Source organism: Cryptotermes secundus, unplaced genomic scaffold (assembly GCF_002891405.2).
Source record: "Cryptotermes secundus unplaced genomic scaffold, Csec_1.0 scaffold1016, whole genome shotgun sequence".
NCBI classification, from domain to species: domain Eukaryota; kingdom Metazoa; phylum Arthropoda; class Insecta; order Blattodea; family Kalotermitidae; genus Cryptotermes; species Cryptotermes secundus.
This window is the reverse complement of record NW_019724759.1, coordinates 862,658-879,048: the sequence shown is the minus strand read 5'-3', so window position 1 is coordinate 879,048 and position 16,391 is coordinate 862,658. Positions and strand designations below refer to the sequence as shown.

At 43.3% G+C, this 16,391-nt stretch overlaps 1 protein-coding gene across 2 annotated transcripts in view; it reads left to right on the top strand.

Moving 5' to 3' along the window:
• The window catches only part of LOC111863021, a 112,927-nt gene that overhangs the window by 30,872 nt on the left and 65,664 nt on the right, over positions 1-16,391 (top strand). For both annotated transcript variants that reach the window (XM_033750895.1, XM_033750896.1), the window contains 4 exons: positions 2,818-3,016; positions 7,203-8,330; positions 14,217-14,273; positions 15,830-16,025. In XM_033750895.1, the coding sequence (XP_033606786.1) occupies positions 2,818-3,016; positions 7,203-8,330; positions 14,217-14,273; positions 15,830-16,025 (1,580 nt within the window). The remainder of the gene's footprint in view (positions 1-2,817; positions 3,017-7,202; positions 8,331-14,216; positions 14,274-15,829; positions 16,026-16,391) is intronic.

Below are 16,391 nucleotides of genomic sequence, written 5' to 3'. Positions count from 1 at the left end.
ACTCTGTCTACACAGACAGTTAACAGACATGTTAGTAGACGAGGGACTTCTATTATCCATATGTATAAGTTGCCAACAAAAATGTTAACATAAATCGAAACCTTTGCTTCCCAACACCGATATACATGGGGAAACAGTATCAACGGACTTTGATGCTAAACAAATTTTGAAGAATGTCGTCTTCTGGGATATGGCGCCGTGTAGATATTTTGTTAACCGACGTTTCGGAGGAACGTATCGACTCCATCTTCAGGGTATAAAAAAAATCCGTGAGCGATGAACCAGCGTGAAACGAACTTTGATTGAATATATTACAGAGTTATTTTCAGACCGGGCCGCGCCATAGCTCAAGCGGTTAGTCGCTGGCTTCCCACCGCGGCGCCCAGGGTTCGATCCCGGGTCTGGTCAAGTGGGATTTGTGGTGGACAGAGTGGCGCTGGGAAAAGGTTTTCTCCGAGTACTTCGGTTTCTCCTGCCAATCTTCATTCCACCAATTGCTCCACAATCACCCTCACCTCTCATCTGGGGCTCGTACAATAGGCCAGAAGTGGCCGCAGTACAAGGGACTTAGTCCCACCCCACTAGCAATAAAAAAAATACTTTCAGACCGATACAGGTTTTAATATGTCGGATTTTGTTGGCGTGTGGAATGACGTTGTATCCATCTACACGTGCCATAACACATTAATTGAGTTATCAAGATATGGTTTATGATATCCAATTCAAATTGAAAAGTATTACGTTAAATTTCAGTGGACGACAGTAACGCTGACGATTACGTTTCTTCTTAACGTGTTTTAAACATCGGAAGATGACAAATTAATATTTTCAGTTAAGAAGCAAACAAGTCAAAATTTATGTCCGAATAATTTTAATGCAAGAAGATCCTAAAGGGTTCTGACGATGGTGTATAAAACTCAGAATTCCTGGGGTTTTGGATTTTGCCCATCGTCCGGTATTCTAAATAGAACGACGTTTCGGAAACTGGATCTGTTTCCGAAACGTCACGTTCTAAATATTTTTGGATACCGGATGATGGATATAAAGTCCAAAAGCCCAGTAATTCTGGGTTAATTATAATGCAAATTAATATAAATTATATGTACTCACAACGTAAGTAGCAGCTGCAACGTAAGATGTTGGACACTGATCTGCCCCATTCAATTTGGATCTCACTACGCAGAGCGGACTGGCGCACACACACAACCACACGCGACCAGCGGCACAACCTTCCGCTTGGGATTAGGCAGGAAAGAGCACTGACGTAAGAGCTTGCAATCTTTCTTCCTAAAGATGTCACTCAAGTCGATATCAACCCCGAATTCCAATGGCGTACAATGAAAAATAGTTCGAAATAAGAAGTACAATTATCGACCCACAGACACCTCAAAATGTCCGTTACAATTATGAACAGTGACAGAATATTTTTCGGGAGGCTGTAGCGAGAGAATTTGTTACAAACTTATGTTTAAGTGTTTTAAGGTTCTCACTGGAATTGTAAAACTCTGTATTGAAACATAGATGGTGCTACTTTTAATATTAATCTCAGTTTTCTTTATTAATATATGGTATTTTTTCTTCCTTTATTCCACTTTGATTTTTTTAAATCCAGAGGTGGAGGGAAGATACCAGGTTTACCCCTACTCCTGCCAGTAATTGAGGTTTTCTTTTTCCTGTGGCGCTACAGCCCCAATTTGGGCCTAGGCCTACCTCCATGAAACTCTCCGTTTCACTTCGGTTTACTAGATCTTACACATACGGTAGGACTCCTTGGGCGAGTGATCAGCCCGTCGCAAGGCGTCTACCTGTAGATAGACAGAGAAAAACGCACACAAACATCCATGCCCTGAGTGGGATTCGAACCCACGATCTCGGTTTCCGAGCGAACGAAGACAGTGCATGCCTTAGACCGCTCGACTACCGTGACCGGCAGTAATTGAGGTTTAGCTCTTCGTAAGGGACCCAACAAAGTAGGTGTCTCCCCCCACCTCACCTGAGGACGGAAACAAATCCAGTTTCCGAAACGTTGTGTTCTCTACTTTTTAATACTAGACGATGAAAAAATTCCGAGAACCCAGTAATTCTGGGAAATCACTATCTCTGGTGTGAGTGACTGGACCGGCCGTCAAACACGTTTGTTATAACCTTGGTCCTTATTTAGAATTTGACTTCTTTGCTTATCTCCAGGTAACAAAATAATAACACAAATTATTTTCTACATTTTCCTGTTACCCATTTCCCATCATACACTGCTTCTTCATTTCTCCGCTTTAGCACATACCCAGACATAACAACCCTTGTAACGGCTGCTAGTTCCTGTGGATTTTATCATAACTCCGATCACGCCTCTCCCTTTCTCATATTCCTAACTTTCCTTACATACTGAAAATGTAGGCAGAAAATTCCTCCGAAACATTATCAGTCTATTAAACTAAAAGGCGTCGCATTCAAGAAGAGAACAATCTTCATAGTCGCTGCCGTGGAAACCTCAAACCTCGTGTGGTTTGAAGAATACCATTTATCGCGATGTGATTTCTTGTACTTGGGTAAAGTTTCGCCGACATCTCTGAGGACGACACTGACTCTGTCTTCATGGGTGGAATGTAAGACGAGGAAACAACTAGCAGGCAGAGATAGGAAGAGAATTGTTTGCTCGCAGTATTTTCCCGGTAGATTACTTGGTTCATAATTCAACCGTGAGAATGGAGTCAGTATATTCCTCCTAAATGTCGGCGATCTTCTATCAGACTTCACGGCGTCACATCTCATAGTCGTCCGCCGATGTGAGAACCTCAAGCCTCATATGGTTTGTTCTAGTCACCGTCTTTCAAATTCTCGCGGAAGGCGTCGTCGTCATATTCGCTGAAGCTGGAGCCGCCGAACAAGCAGAAGATGAAAGCGAAGAGGAAGCCGCTCTCGACGCCTGCGTCACCAAGCCGAAGCCGCGAGCCCCAGTGCACATGCATGACAGCAGAGCAGTACGCACGTCTGCGCGCGCAGGATCCCCGCTACAAAGGTAAGAGCTATGTTGTCTGTCCTGTGTTTCCTTTAACCTTCTTAAGCAATTGACCGATCTTAACAAAATTTGGTATCAACGTCTGGTATTGGAGTCCTTTCGAACAGTTTCTTCCAGTTGTAACCCTCCAGACTTGTGCTCGGTGGGTGCTCGGTTTGAATTCTGTCCGGGACACAGGTCATAATGTTGAGGTTTCTCGTGTTTTCTTCAGTCCCTCCAAGCAAATGCTGCGATAGTATCTCGAGTAGGCCATGGCCGCTTCCTTCCTAATGCTTTATAATTTATCATTCATCTGTCACGCCACTATCCGGCGGTATATAACACAGTCAATGAAACCATCGTTAAGTAACACACAAACAATAAGAAGTTGGTGGTCGCACAAACTTCTGAGTTGGTTCACTGGACCCATTTAATTATATGGTCGTGAAATAATGTCCTGTAACAGCTCTTTCGAGAAATTGGACGCTGTGGAATACAGATAAATTCCTTTCCCTTAACAGGAATCGAACCCTGACCGTCCAGCACGTAGCCTGTAACTATATCGACTGAGCTATCCTGGCCGTTTCTCTGATAAATGGTTTGAATTATTATTATTGGCCCCTTGACACGGAGGCCTCGACTGGACCTAGTACCAGCTCCTGGTGTATGGGTATAAAGCAATGGTGAAAAGATAACTGGCAGGGGAAAACCGAAGTGCACGGAGAAGAACTTGTCTCAGTACCATCTTTTCACTCCCAAATTCCATATATACTGTCCTGGGACTGAAACCTGAACTCCGCGGCGAGAAGCCGACGACTACCTGACTGAACCGGAATATGTACGTTGATACAAAGTGAATGTTCCAGTCAGCTTTCTAGACTCTACCCGCGCCACTGGTCACGTGGGCTATCCTCTTCTGTCTGTGCTCTTAGTTCCTGAACAACGCACGATTAACCCGAATGTCGGTCGCTCCACTTCATTTTCTCAGCAACTTGATTAGAGAACTCTCTTCAGTGGGTCACCTGCTGCTACTTCTGCCTCGTATTCGGTAGGACCCGAATTCAAATATCAGAACCGAAATACTTTTTTAATAGTGAGACGGAGTCCCTTGTACTGCGGCCACTTCTGACCTATTGTACCAGCCCCAGATGATAGGTGAGGGTGACTGTGGAGCAACTGGTGGAATGAAGACTGGCAGGGGAAACTGAAGTACTCGAAGAAAACATTGTCCTTAAATATACACCTTTAATAGTCTTTTTCTATCCGTATAAGAAAATTACGCGATAATACCTCAAATTGAGGCAGAGTGGCTCAGGTTCCTACTGTTATGCGAATAACCCTATTCGTATGCGCTGCATAGTCTGAAATATTGACATCATTAAATAAATCACAAATATATGCGGTAGCGTAGTTGGTTAAGGCACTATGCTACAATCCGGAAGGTCGCGGGATCGAATCCCGATGAGGTCATTGGATTTTTTCAATTTACTTAATCCTTTCAGCCGCACTATAGCCCTGGGGTACTAGGAATATAGTTGGAAAGTTCTTGGGGGTAAAGGGCGACCGGGGCGTAGGGCTGACAACCTTATCGCCATCTATGGGCCGATTGTCTAGAAAATGTGTGTACCTCAACATCTCACAACCCTATGGGCCTCCATGGCCCGTTACAGGGATACCTTTACTTACTAACTTTATATGAAAACATAGAAGCAAAGTTATCCTGTGTTATTTAAGCACTACGATATGAAGGCGAATAGGGGATTGGAGGTATAGCTTCTCACATTCTAAACCTCAACATTAGATGAAGGTGAGTAATTAGTCGCAACACCCCCAGGAAAATTCTCTGTATCGACTGGCTAGAAAGCTGATTCGGCACCCTAGGGGTCGTCTGGGTAATGTGTAGAAGAGAAAAATCTCTTGTCCCTGCCGGAAATCGAACTCAGATTCCTCGGTTCTCGAGCCAGCAGGAGAGTCTCCATACTGATTGGCTGTCTTCGTGCATAGACTGAACTTGTTAGGACTAAAACACGTCATTAAACCAGCGCGATGCTTAAAGGGCACAGATATTTCGATTGACACAAACTCGGTTCAGGTACATCTTAAATGTTGTCTTCTTATGTAGCTGCAGCAGGCCGTCGAGAACTGAAACGCCCGGCATGTACGGCAACTTCTCCGACATATTGATACTGCATTAAGCCTAAACAGTAAACTGCAGGGGTACATGTAATAATAACCATCTCCATGATAGGAAGTCTCGTTGAGGATTTGATATTTAATTTAACTGGTAATGATTTTCTGTAACGAATTTTACAGTTCATCATTCTGAAAACTCAAGTATAGGGCCCCATGTTGTGCCAGTTAAATCCAGTTAGCATCTTGTGTCTCCTTTATTTGCCTAGGTTTTCAGGAGATCTCGTTCTTAGATACTCTCTGGTCATTATAGTAGTTTATTATTTGTGATTATGCCACTGTCGTTAGCTTTCTCAATTAGAAAACATTATGGCGAGAATTTGCATTTAGAGTGACTCCAGAATATTAAAAAATTTTGCATTGACTTCCACGGCTAGGAGAAATTTAGTTTTCTGAAGTGTTTAAGAGTGTGGGTTGTAAATTAAATTTTAGGAATGTTGAATGTGCCAATCACGGTAGCCGACCGGTCTAAGGCATGCACTGTCTTCGCTCGGAAGCCGGGTTTGTGGGTTTGAATCCCACACAAGGCATGGATGTTTGGTATATGTATGTGCCTATTATGTGTTTGTTTTTTCCTGTCTTTAGGTAGAGGCCTTGCGACGAGCTGATCACTTGTCCAAGGAATCCTACTGTTTGCATAATGATCAGGGTCCGGATTTTGATGACATGTCATCTTTTTTTTCTTGTATCCTATGCGATGCTCTTAAATATATAAATCTCGGATATGAGCTGGTTACAGAAATGTAAATTTTAGGTAATATTTTGTCATTTTTTGACATTTTTAGGTTTAGGATCATTTTTTCATTTTGGGGGTAATTTTTTGGACTTTTAAGGGTATTCCTTGTCATTTTTGGCCATTTTAGAGAATTTTTCTTGATATGTTTTCTGAAATGTGAATAACATGGAAGCGAAGTGTTCTTTCTTTTCTCCTTTAGGCCATTTTATTGGTCATTTTTTTAATATTTCAGGGCCCTGCATATTAACTTTTTGGATCATATTTTAGGTCATTTTTCTGTTTTTTCGGTCATTTTATAGGTCATTTTTTAAATATTTTCAGGTCATCAAAATCCGGGCCCTGATAAAGATTATGAGACTGAAAATCAGAGGCCAGAGCACAAGGAGGCTGTAAAGCCAGTGAAAGAAAAATATTGATGTAGAACTGATAGATATCCTCCAAATAATTATCCTACACAGAACTCTATGTGAATGCTGTTATGAATGTCATTATATTCTGTAGTAATATCAAAGTCTTCACAACCCTTTTCCAACTTCTGCTGTTTCTTTAGGTGTTTACTCTTCGTAATTCTGCAACCAAAATTAAGAACCTCCCTAAGTCACTCCGAATGACTCTGAAGGTCGGTATTTCGCATTTTTATCTTTTTCCTTTAGAATTCTTTGCAGCGGAGTATTCGAAATCTGTTGCAACTGTTTCCGGAATTGTCACGTGAGTTGGTCTATCAGAACGTTCTTCGTCTTCAGTGCCCAAATGTTCTGTCCTAAACCTAGCATCCCAGTTATTGACCGTGGAGTAGGAAGGCCACTTAACACCTACTGCAACCAGCATATCATCGTAATTCGTTTTGGCCGAATTCCCTTTTAAAAAATATATTTCATCACCGCCCGCCAGTCTTTTGCAGTAAAATCTCCGTTGTTTTGCGCCATTTTCATTTCAGATCTGCAAAAGACATTAAATAATCAGGCTACAATCATGAAATTTAGGTCAGACATATATAAAAAATTAATTTTGATATTATAAAAGTATTATTAGTATAAAAGTAGGTAAAATAGGAAAAGCCAAAGAATTATTGCACCCCTACGTAATGTAATGTGCCCAGTATCCCCTCTTCAGAAATGAGACTCACTGATGTAATTCAAAATGTCAGGCGTATTGCAAGGTGACGCTACACAGATCACCTTACTGCTAGTTGCCAGACACATCTTACATGCCTGTTTTTAATCCAGCATGACGCTTGTGTAATATTCAGTAGAGGCGCAGCTACAGTTGCCCATGTCGCAGGTTCTGCGACGCTTCCCCGAGCTCAGACGCGAGCAACTGAGACGGAGCCCGGCGCCCGGGGGGACAAAGTGACGGCGGCAACTTCTAGCACATCTCTGTACGATAACGTGGGCAGTGGAGGCAAGACGCAGCAGCGGGGTACGGACGCCGTGCGACAGACCCGGGATCGCGGCACGCAGCAGCAGACACAGGACATCGCTCCCACTTCCGCCACCACAACGACGACAGCGGGAAAGACGTCGGTTGGCACACAGAACCATGTGGGTTCGCAGGTGGGTCAAGAACCGCACGAGGCGTCAAAGAGTGAAGGGACGCAGGCGGGCGGCACACTGCAAGGAAGCAAGAAGAAGGAACAGCTCCACATCCTGACGTCCACCAAGTCCATAGACTACCCCGATATGGACATGGTGCGCGAGGCCGAACTCCGCGCAGCACACCATCTCAACGTCAACCACAACAACAATAACGACAACAATAACAACAACAATAATAACAATAATAACAACAGGAGATCCAAGAGCAAAAGCACTGACGATATGAACATGGGCGGTCGTGGCGATGGGAACATGAGTCTGGATTCGAACACGCTGAAGAGAATGCTGAAGCCAATGCCATCATTGGAAAGCCCCGTCACGTCACCGGAAATGACTCGCCGGCGGTACAACTATTACAACAATCACCACGGCGCCAATAACAATGGCCGCCACGTGTTGTCTGAGCCGGAGTCTAACCACCATCACCACAAAAGTTCGGGGGGCAGATTCTCCAGCTCTAGGTCCTCGCACGAGATCGGACGGGGCGGGGGCGGTTACCCTGGAGGACGTGGCTTGTACCTGGAGCTCGAAAGAAATGGAAGTGGTGGTGACCTATCACCGCCCTCTGACAACGTTCTGTTCGACAACCAGTGCTACGCCACTACGCCTAGTTCAAGCAACGGCAACTCAGACCTAGACCAACCTTCTCATTACCACAACTCCACATCGACGCCGACACCAGGCTCGCCGACCAGCCGCTTGTTGCTAGAATACGAGATGCACCTGAGGAATACCTTGGCCAAGGGCATGGACGCCGAGAGTTACAGTCTGCACACGTTCGAAGCCCTGCTTACGCAGAGCATGGAGAACCTAGGTAAGTCTCTTTGTTTAATTACGAACTCAGCAACTTGGATAGATCAGACGGACATGGCAATCAATATGTAGGTTGTGTTACTCTTTGGATACCCCAGTTTTGTGTTTACTCTCATCAGTCAATGGTTTAGGATTACCTTGTCTCATCATCCGACTGACAATTTGCTCTCTCACAGACGGGTTGCCTGCTTACTTATCGACTGACTGAATGACCACCCTGAAACTGATGCAGCCTCTAAACACCCAGAAGTTTCACTGGTCGACTCTCTGTTAGTTTCCTTGGAGCACAGCCCGCTGTACGTAATAGAACGGGGCTCAATCACGTCAACCGAATTGATTCTGTGGCTCTCTCAGCGATGATAATTTTCTCGGATATGACGCCGTGTAATCCGTTGGAAGTTGCTTCCCACATGCTTTCACGCAAGTCTCATGCTTGACATATTATTCGATCCTGAAGATGAAGGCGACATTTTCCTGCGAAACGTCGGTTGACGTTTCAGTGGAATACACGGCATTATATGCCAGAATATACAACTCTTCGAATATAGATTTGTTTTGCGTAGAGTTACTGTGCATGTGTGTCACTCTGCAGGAAATCAGTCAAATGTGCCTGAGGATCTGCCTTTGTAGCATCCTCCTGGGTTAGTCAAGAGCCAGTTTTTGCGTTCCTATAACGAACATACAAATGGTACAGTATAAGGAGCATCTATTTATTTGTGGTCATGTTCGATGTGTTTGTACAATTTTACAGAACAGAGCCATGCATATTCCTAAACTCTTTTTTGTTCGTTGGTTTCTTTTCTGTTAATCATTCCTTATGGGAGATTTAGGGGTAGTTAGTTAGTTAGTTAGTTATTGGAGAGGGTGGGTTTCCCCATTCACTTAGACCTGTATTGGTCCATTGTGCTTCCCTCTATGATTTCTACCAGTCTCTATATCCTACCGGTACTGGTGCTTACCATCAGTCCCGCCCAGCCAGCGANACCCACAGCTTAAAGTCCCTCCCGGAGGACTTGTTCCCTGAATTTTTCCGCCCTTAAAAATTCGACGACCTCCGCCGGGTATTTGAACCCGCGTACTACGAGTCATGAGGTGGGAACGTTACCTCTAGACTACGGAGGCCGCTTAGATTTAGGGGTAAATTCACCTTCCTTTTGGAAGAGTAATAAAAAGCTTGAAAGAAAGAGCCAGCAAAATAGCTTCTGGGGTGTGACAGTCTATTATCTGGTACGTATTGTCACGTATTAGGGGTTAGCGTGATTAATAATAACGGGGTTCTGGATTTCATGATTGGATTTATTGGCACTTGTTTACAATTACAGTTGATTATAACAGCTTATACATTGAACTGCCTTAAACGACGTCTGTCTTGCGAATGAATCCTTGAAGAATCTGCACATCTCCTTACATAGACTAACCCCTATCCGTGGAATCGTTTGTCGCTTGCACGTATCCATGTAAATTATTTGTTGTCACGAAACCGTGCTTACTGACGTTGGCTACTAAGCAACCGAGGTTCTATTGTTGCCTGTTTTACCACTGGAATGTGCTTAGCGAATCGTTGTATAGCAGATGTCATATTCCGTCACGATATATTTACCAGTTTTCCTTAGCGTCACACTGCCTCATTCTTCTGCCATGAAGACTGGGGCAGCAGTTTTCATAAACGTTTGTAAATATATACAAGACTAGACGGCATCATTTCCCAGAAGACAATACTCGTTATAGTCACTGAAGCGAGAACCACATATCTCAGACAATAAACATATAAATAAAATTAATTAATATTACAGAGAATAAATATTTGTTGGTCTGGAAATGGTCCAAATCAATATTGCCGTTTTTGTTTTCGCCAGCCAGCCCTACAACTTTAAACCACAACACGCCCTGGTGGTTGTATCGTACACTACTACGCCGAGTCGGTGACATTAATGTGAGCTGTGCGCAGATGAAAATCTCCAGGAAAACGGACTTGATCAATAGCGCCGGCCAACAAATTTATAAGAGCGGGAATTAATTTCGAAAAGACTAAAGCAAAAAAAAAAAAATGAAAATCATTGAACTGATATCATGTGTAGGATTAATTTGATAGTCCCATGTGATAGTGATCGATTCTAAGAACAATCGACAGTACAGACCAGCAACCATTATCTCATTTACACAGAAAGTTCCCGGGTTTGTTTTCGGAAATGTGTCCCTATTGTGAATTCCTGTACCTTGACCTGTATTTTCTTATTGATTCTAAGTGGACATAAACTGCTGTGGAAATATGTTCTCTCCGCAGTATTTAATACAGGCAAATATTTTACCCATCACAAATAATAATAGGCACAGAAAAATAAATTTAAAAACTCTAAAATGTACCTTACTATGTACAGATTTAATCAAGATGGAAATTACAACCATCCTCTCAGCCATTCTCCTACGTCAGAGACACGTGCGCATACACGAGCCAATGGCCGGCTATATAGCCTGCTGCGTCACTGACGCATGCGCATATGTCATCTGCCTGAAGTTCTTAACAAATAATCACCTCCTGTAAGTGTTGTTGTTTTGCATTTTGTATTTAACAACAAATTTTAATATTTTCTCATGTTTCCGCTAGAACCAATTTATGGTCCGTGCCATTAAATTTATGGTCTGTATAGTTAACTTTAAAGCCGTGTTTTTAGCGTCCTTAAGGAGTTCGGCCGTCACTAGGGTCGCGCTTCCTCCAAGAAACTTCATAATGGAACCATTTATTGAGATCTGTTAAAACAAACAGTGGAGGAACATACTTTTTTCACAGGGAATTTACAGTAGCATAAAATGCAGTGCGTAGGTAACACTCTATGCATGGAAAATAAGTTAAAAATTTTCGCAGTGTATTTTAGGGGCCCAGACTTTTCCTCTTTTCCTGATAATTTTTATCTGTGTTTTACAATAATAATGGACTTACATTAGGATATTGTTTAATTTTTAACGTTACTCGCAGTGCCTACAATACTTGACGTTGGAATTAGATTGCCTAATCGTGGACTGCACAATTTGGAAAAGTAGTTTCATAGCCTTAACATCAAAGGACTAAATTTGTTTATTTAAATCGGGAGGATTGCATGAAAAAAAGCTTGCAGAAATATCTTGGAATTTCAACATCACCTCACAGCCTAAAAAGGGAAATAGGTCAGCATGAGTTCAAATACTCGTAAGGTATACAAATTCAGTTCCTACAGTACAGACATCAAAACTACGTCTCCATGACAACGCATGAGCGGTCAGTGCTGCTTAGAAAAATAATTGCAGTTTGTTCCAAAAATCATACGAAACCCATAGCTTAAATAATCGTGCGAAAATATACAGATCTTTTTGTGTCAAAGCAGGTGGTACTTTAAAGAACCTTTAGACTTGTAAAAATTCAGGTGGTTGAAGTTTTCATAGACATCGGGTAGGCTAGCTCAGTAATACCTGCTCCACATATGATTAGGCGTTCGGTTCCCAACGCGGATGGCTGTCATCTTCACGTAAGAATCTTGCTGGAAAACTGTCAATGGAGCAGGTACTTCTCCAAGTTTCCTCTCTTTTCCCATTCTAATCATCACTCCACCATATACTCATCTTTCACCGCCCCTTGTGATGCGCAATAGCCTTACGCAGACAATACTTTATCGAACCTTCAGTCTTTAAGTCCGTGACTTCATCTCTAACCCGGCTGGTCACAGACTGGTATAAGTTAGTCAGCAATAGTACAGTCTTCATACCAAATTTCATAATGTCACATGATAAGGGTGACTATATTTGAGGTTTGGGTTGGAAATCGGATTTATTTTAACTCTTAAACAGAACGTAACTACAAATAATTACGACAGTCTCGCTGAGTTACACACTCGAAAGACCACAGTAAGTACAGCACACATAAACTCTTCTCAGTCTTCATTAGCCGTTGCTTGGTAGCGACTTCCAACAGCAGATGTTCCTCTTCCTCTGGGTTCCCGAACTTTCCACGGCCTCAGCTACCAGCTTCTCACTTCTCACAACTACAACTCTCAACTGACTCGACTATAATTGACCTATTATTTCTCGTTATATAAACTCCGGAACGGATCGCACAGAAAACGTCTCTTCCATTATGGCGTTTCCTTCCGCTTCCGGGGAACTACGTGCCCACAGAGCTGTTACCTAGCAATGGATGTTGCACTGTCACCTGTTTACACGGTTACTTGACAATGGGTCTACATGCCACAGTAACAACTGTTTATATTAGAGCTGGAGTGGGTCAGCCAAAATAGTGACTAGGTTACGGACTGCACGACCAGAGAATCGTGGTTCGCTTCCCGGCGAGACCATTGCTGTTCTCCACAGTGTCCATACCGGCCTTGGGAACCATGCAGTTGGTACCAGAGGCTCTTTTTTCAGGGAATAAAGCTGCCGAGGCATGAAGCTGACCACTCACCTCCATCTAATGCCTCATTAGGCATGTGTGGAACTATACCTCCATTGGTGCGGTGCGGTGTTCCTTATTCGTAGTCGTGAGTTTCTCGGTTCGAACCTCGGACGGGATACCTGTTATCTTGGATGAGGGCGGTTTTCCTCAGTTTCTCCAGGCAAATATCACAAATTGTCCCACGGTTAAGTAACGATCGCTTCCTAACAAATCCCCTCCAATTCACCATTCATCTGCCACATTACCGTTCTTCCTTTCTATTCGTCTAGGAACTGACAGCGGTGTAAAACACCACAGTCTCCGCTTAAAACTGGGGAACGTCTTTAGTAGCTCAGCGGCAATCAGCTTATAAATGCGGTCATTGCTCATGGAAGGTAGTTATTAAGTCCCATATATGTACGTCGGATGTGAGGTTCTCACATGAGTGCTTATGAAGAATTCTATCCTCTGGGACACAACATTGTCTTCTCCGTTGAAAGTCAATTGAGGTTTCGGAGGGACATGTCGCATGCATCTTCAGGGATGGATAGTAAGCCAAGCAGAAAACCAGGGTGAAGCAGGCAGCAAGCAATGGGGATATATCCTATAAAATAGAACTATGTCATATCCCATAGGTCTACACTTGTAATGACTTGCCACTCAAGGCTATATCGTGAGGTTTGTGGTTCTCACGTACATGAATACGGAGATCGCTATCTTCTGGTATGGGATGCCGTGTAGTTTGGTAGGTATATATCAGAATACAATGCGTCACATTCCAGAAGTCTGTCATCTTGCAGTTGATTTAACATGAAACCAATTAAAAGTAAGCAAGGAACCCCAAATTTGGCTTCCGTCACTCATTCATGGAGCTGATCCCTTCTTGAGAAGCTGCCAATTCTGCAGCCACTGAAGAACTTCTCAGCATTTTATGGAACCCGAATGCTCATTACCGTATTCACAAGAGCCCTCCACTTGTCCCTATCCTGAGCCAGATCAATCCAATCCATCCCATCCTATTTCTCTAAGATCCATTTTAATATCATCCACCAACCTACGACTTGTCTTACCAGTGGTCTCTTTCCTTCTAGCTTTCCCACCAATATCCTAAACGCATTCCTCTTCTCACCCATTCGTGCTACATGCCCTGGCCACCTTATCTTCCTGAACTAGATCATTCTAATTATATTTGGCGTCAGTACCAAATAATAAAGTTTGGTATGAGGATTCAGGTTGCCATTGCGGTGACTACGAAAGTTACTGTCCGGTGGATATGTACCAACGCACAGGAGGAAAATTGATAGTATCCTGAAGATATAGGCAGGAGGTTATCACGAAGCGCTGGTGATTGCCAGTCTACACGAGGTCACATACCAAGAGACAGTAGTCTTCAGTTTAGTTCCAGTATATTTAAGAGAATAACGAGACATGCATGTATCGACGGAGACGCGTATGATGGTCTGCAGCTGTGTTTGTCACGTGTTGCAGAGTTCGCTGAGAGCCTGCCCGGGTCGACTACACGAAGCCCCTACCCCTCTCGCAGACGTGAGTAAAAGTTTGTTGTATTAATTCTGTGCAGTTGCATTGTCTCCTGTAGCCTTCTTTACCAATGATTTAACGTTTCTTTTAGTCTCTGATGGGCACATATGAATTAATTTCACGGTGAGATGAAACATATGAGATTACGCAACTTTGGGTTACCTTAGCAACAACATGTAGAGCGTTAACGGGTTGCGTGTAAGTGGGTTATATAGTAGGTCACGAGGAATTTTTTCAGAGTATCGTGTCTGATTGGTGAGTGCCTATATAGTTTTTATTGGAATATGTGAGCTGTAGTATATCATGTAAAGGAGATTATTTACGAATATTTATACATGTTATTCGTGGGAGACACATTTAAACGTCCCTCTACGTATCATTCGATAACATGTAGGGTTGAAAAGGAATATGGATAAAACAAGGGCAAGTTAATAGCACTAGAGCTCATACAACAAAATATACTTCCCGTTGAATTATAACGGGTGTTACCCTCGTTTTACAGTAATCCGGAAGTTAGAGAGAAGTTTACTAACACCGCATGATAATTTAAGGAGCAACTGGGAGAATTATGTATAGGGGAAGCGAGGGGAGGAATATTGTGATGAAAAATTGGAGTTTGGAGACTGTAGGGTGGGGTTGGGGAGACAGAGAACAACCACATGCGCATCAAACAGGATGGGTGCAGATATATGTTGAGGTGTGAAAAGATAAAGATTTCGAAGCACGAGGTTGCGGACGGTAAGTTTAGGAACATCAACGGATGAGCGGTATTAGGAAGATAAGATGCAAGGCAGAATATGGAGATACATAGAGGGAAGTGGCAGGCGGTGATGGGACAGCTTGAGAGTGAAGTGACCAGCCATCAGCAGGAGCAGCAACGGGCTCTGTACATTAACATGTTAATGTACGTCAGATAATATCGTATTACAGGAACAGTAATTTAAGCGGGATGCCAGGCCGTAGGCCCAGGGAGTCAAACTCAGGCATCCCGAAGTATAGAGAGTAATGAACCTGATATAATATTCATTCATTTGCTGGTTATTCTATATTTAATTTATTTTATAATAATAATAATTGTAAAGGCTGAACAAATATCATACAAATTCAGAAACCATCTCCCAAAATAACCTGACTGAGGTTTTTCGTGGTTTTCCTCAGTTATTCCAGACATATTTCAAATAAGGCTACAGACATTTTCTTCTACAATATTTCAAATTAATTATTCATTAATCTTTACTCGTTCATTTCACGACACACTCAGTAACTCAGGCCACATATCGTTGAATGGTAGTGTGATTGGTAAAGAATGAATTGGAAAATATCTGGAAGGATGCGCTCGTGGTCTGATAGAGACACAATCCGGTATTTGCCTGGGCGGACGACGGGAAGGTATGAGAAAGCTGTGAGTCAGGATAGCGGGTGCCCTGAGGGAGACCAGCGCATTCCGAATACAAGTCTACAGATCTAGAACTACATTAATGACCCAAGCACTCGACGCTTTGTAATCTGAGCTACTTACATATATAAATAAAATGTTAATTTTACCGTTCTGTTTCGCACAGGGCCTGGGAGCAGTGCTAGTATGAACAAATCTTCAACACTTCCCTTGCCACATCGTCTCGGCCTGGAGAGACCAAGCAGCAGCGCTGCTCGCGACCGTGAAGGGTACTACAGCGACCGCAACGACCTGATTAGAGAGCGTGAGAGAGAACGGGAGAAAGAACGAGAGAGGGGTTATCTCAGCGATCATAACTCCAGGTACTTACTTACTTACTTCCCACCTCGGCGGCACGGGTTAGATCCCGGGTCTGGTCAAGTGGGATTTGTGGTGGACAAAGTGATGCTAGGGCAGGTTTTCTCCGAGTACTTCGGTTTCCCCTGCCAATCTTCATTCCACCAGTTGCTCCACAATCACCCTCACCTATCATCTGGGGCTGGTACAGTAGGCCAGAAGTGGCCGCAGTACAAGGGAGTTAGTCCCACCCCACTTACTTACTCATGGAGCTGTGCCCTTCTGGAGGAGCCGCCAATTCTGCAGCTACTCAAGAATTTCCCAGCATTTTATGGAACCCGAAGGCTCATTACCGTGTTCACAAGAGCCCTCCACTGGTCCCTATCCTGAGC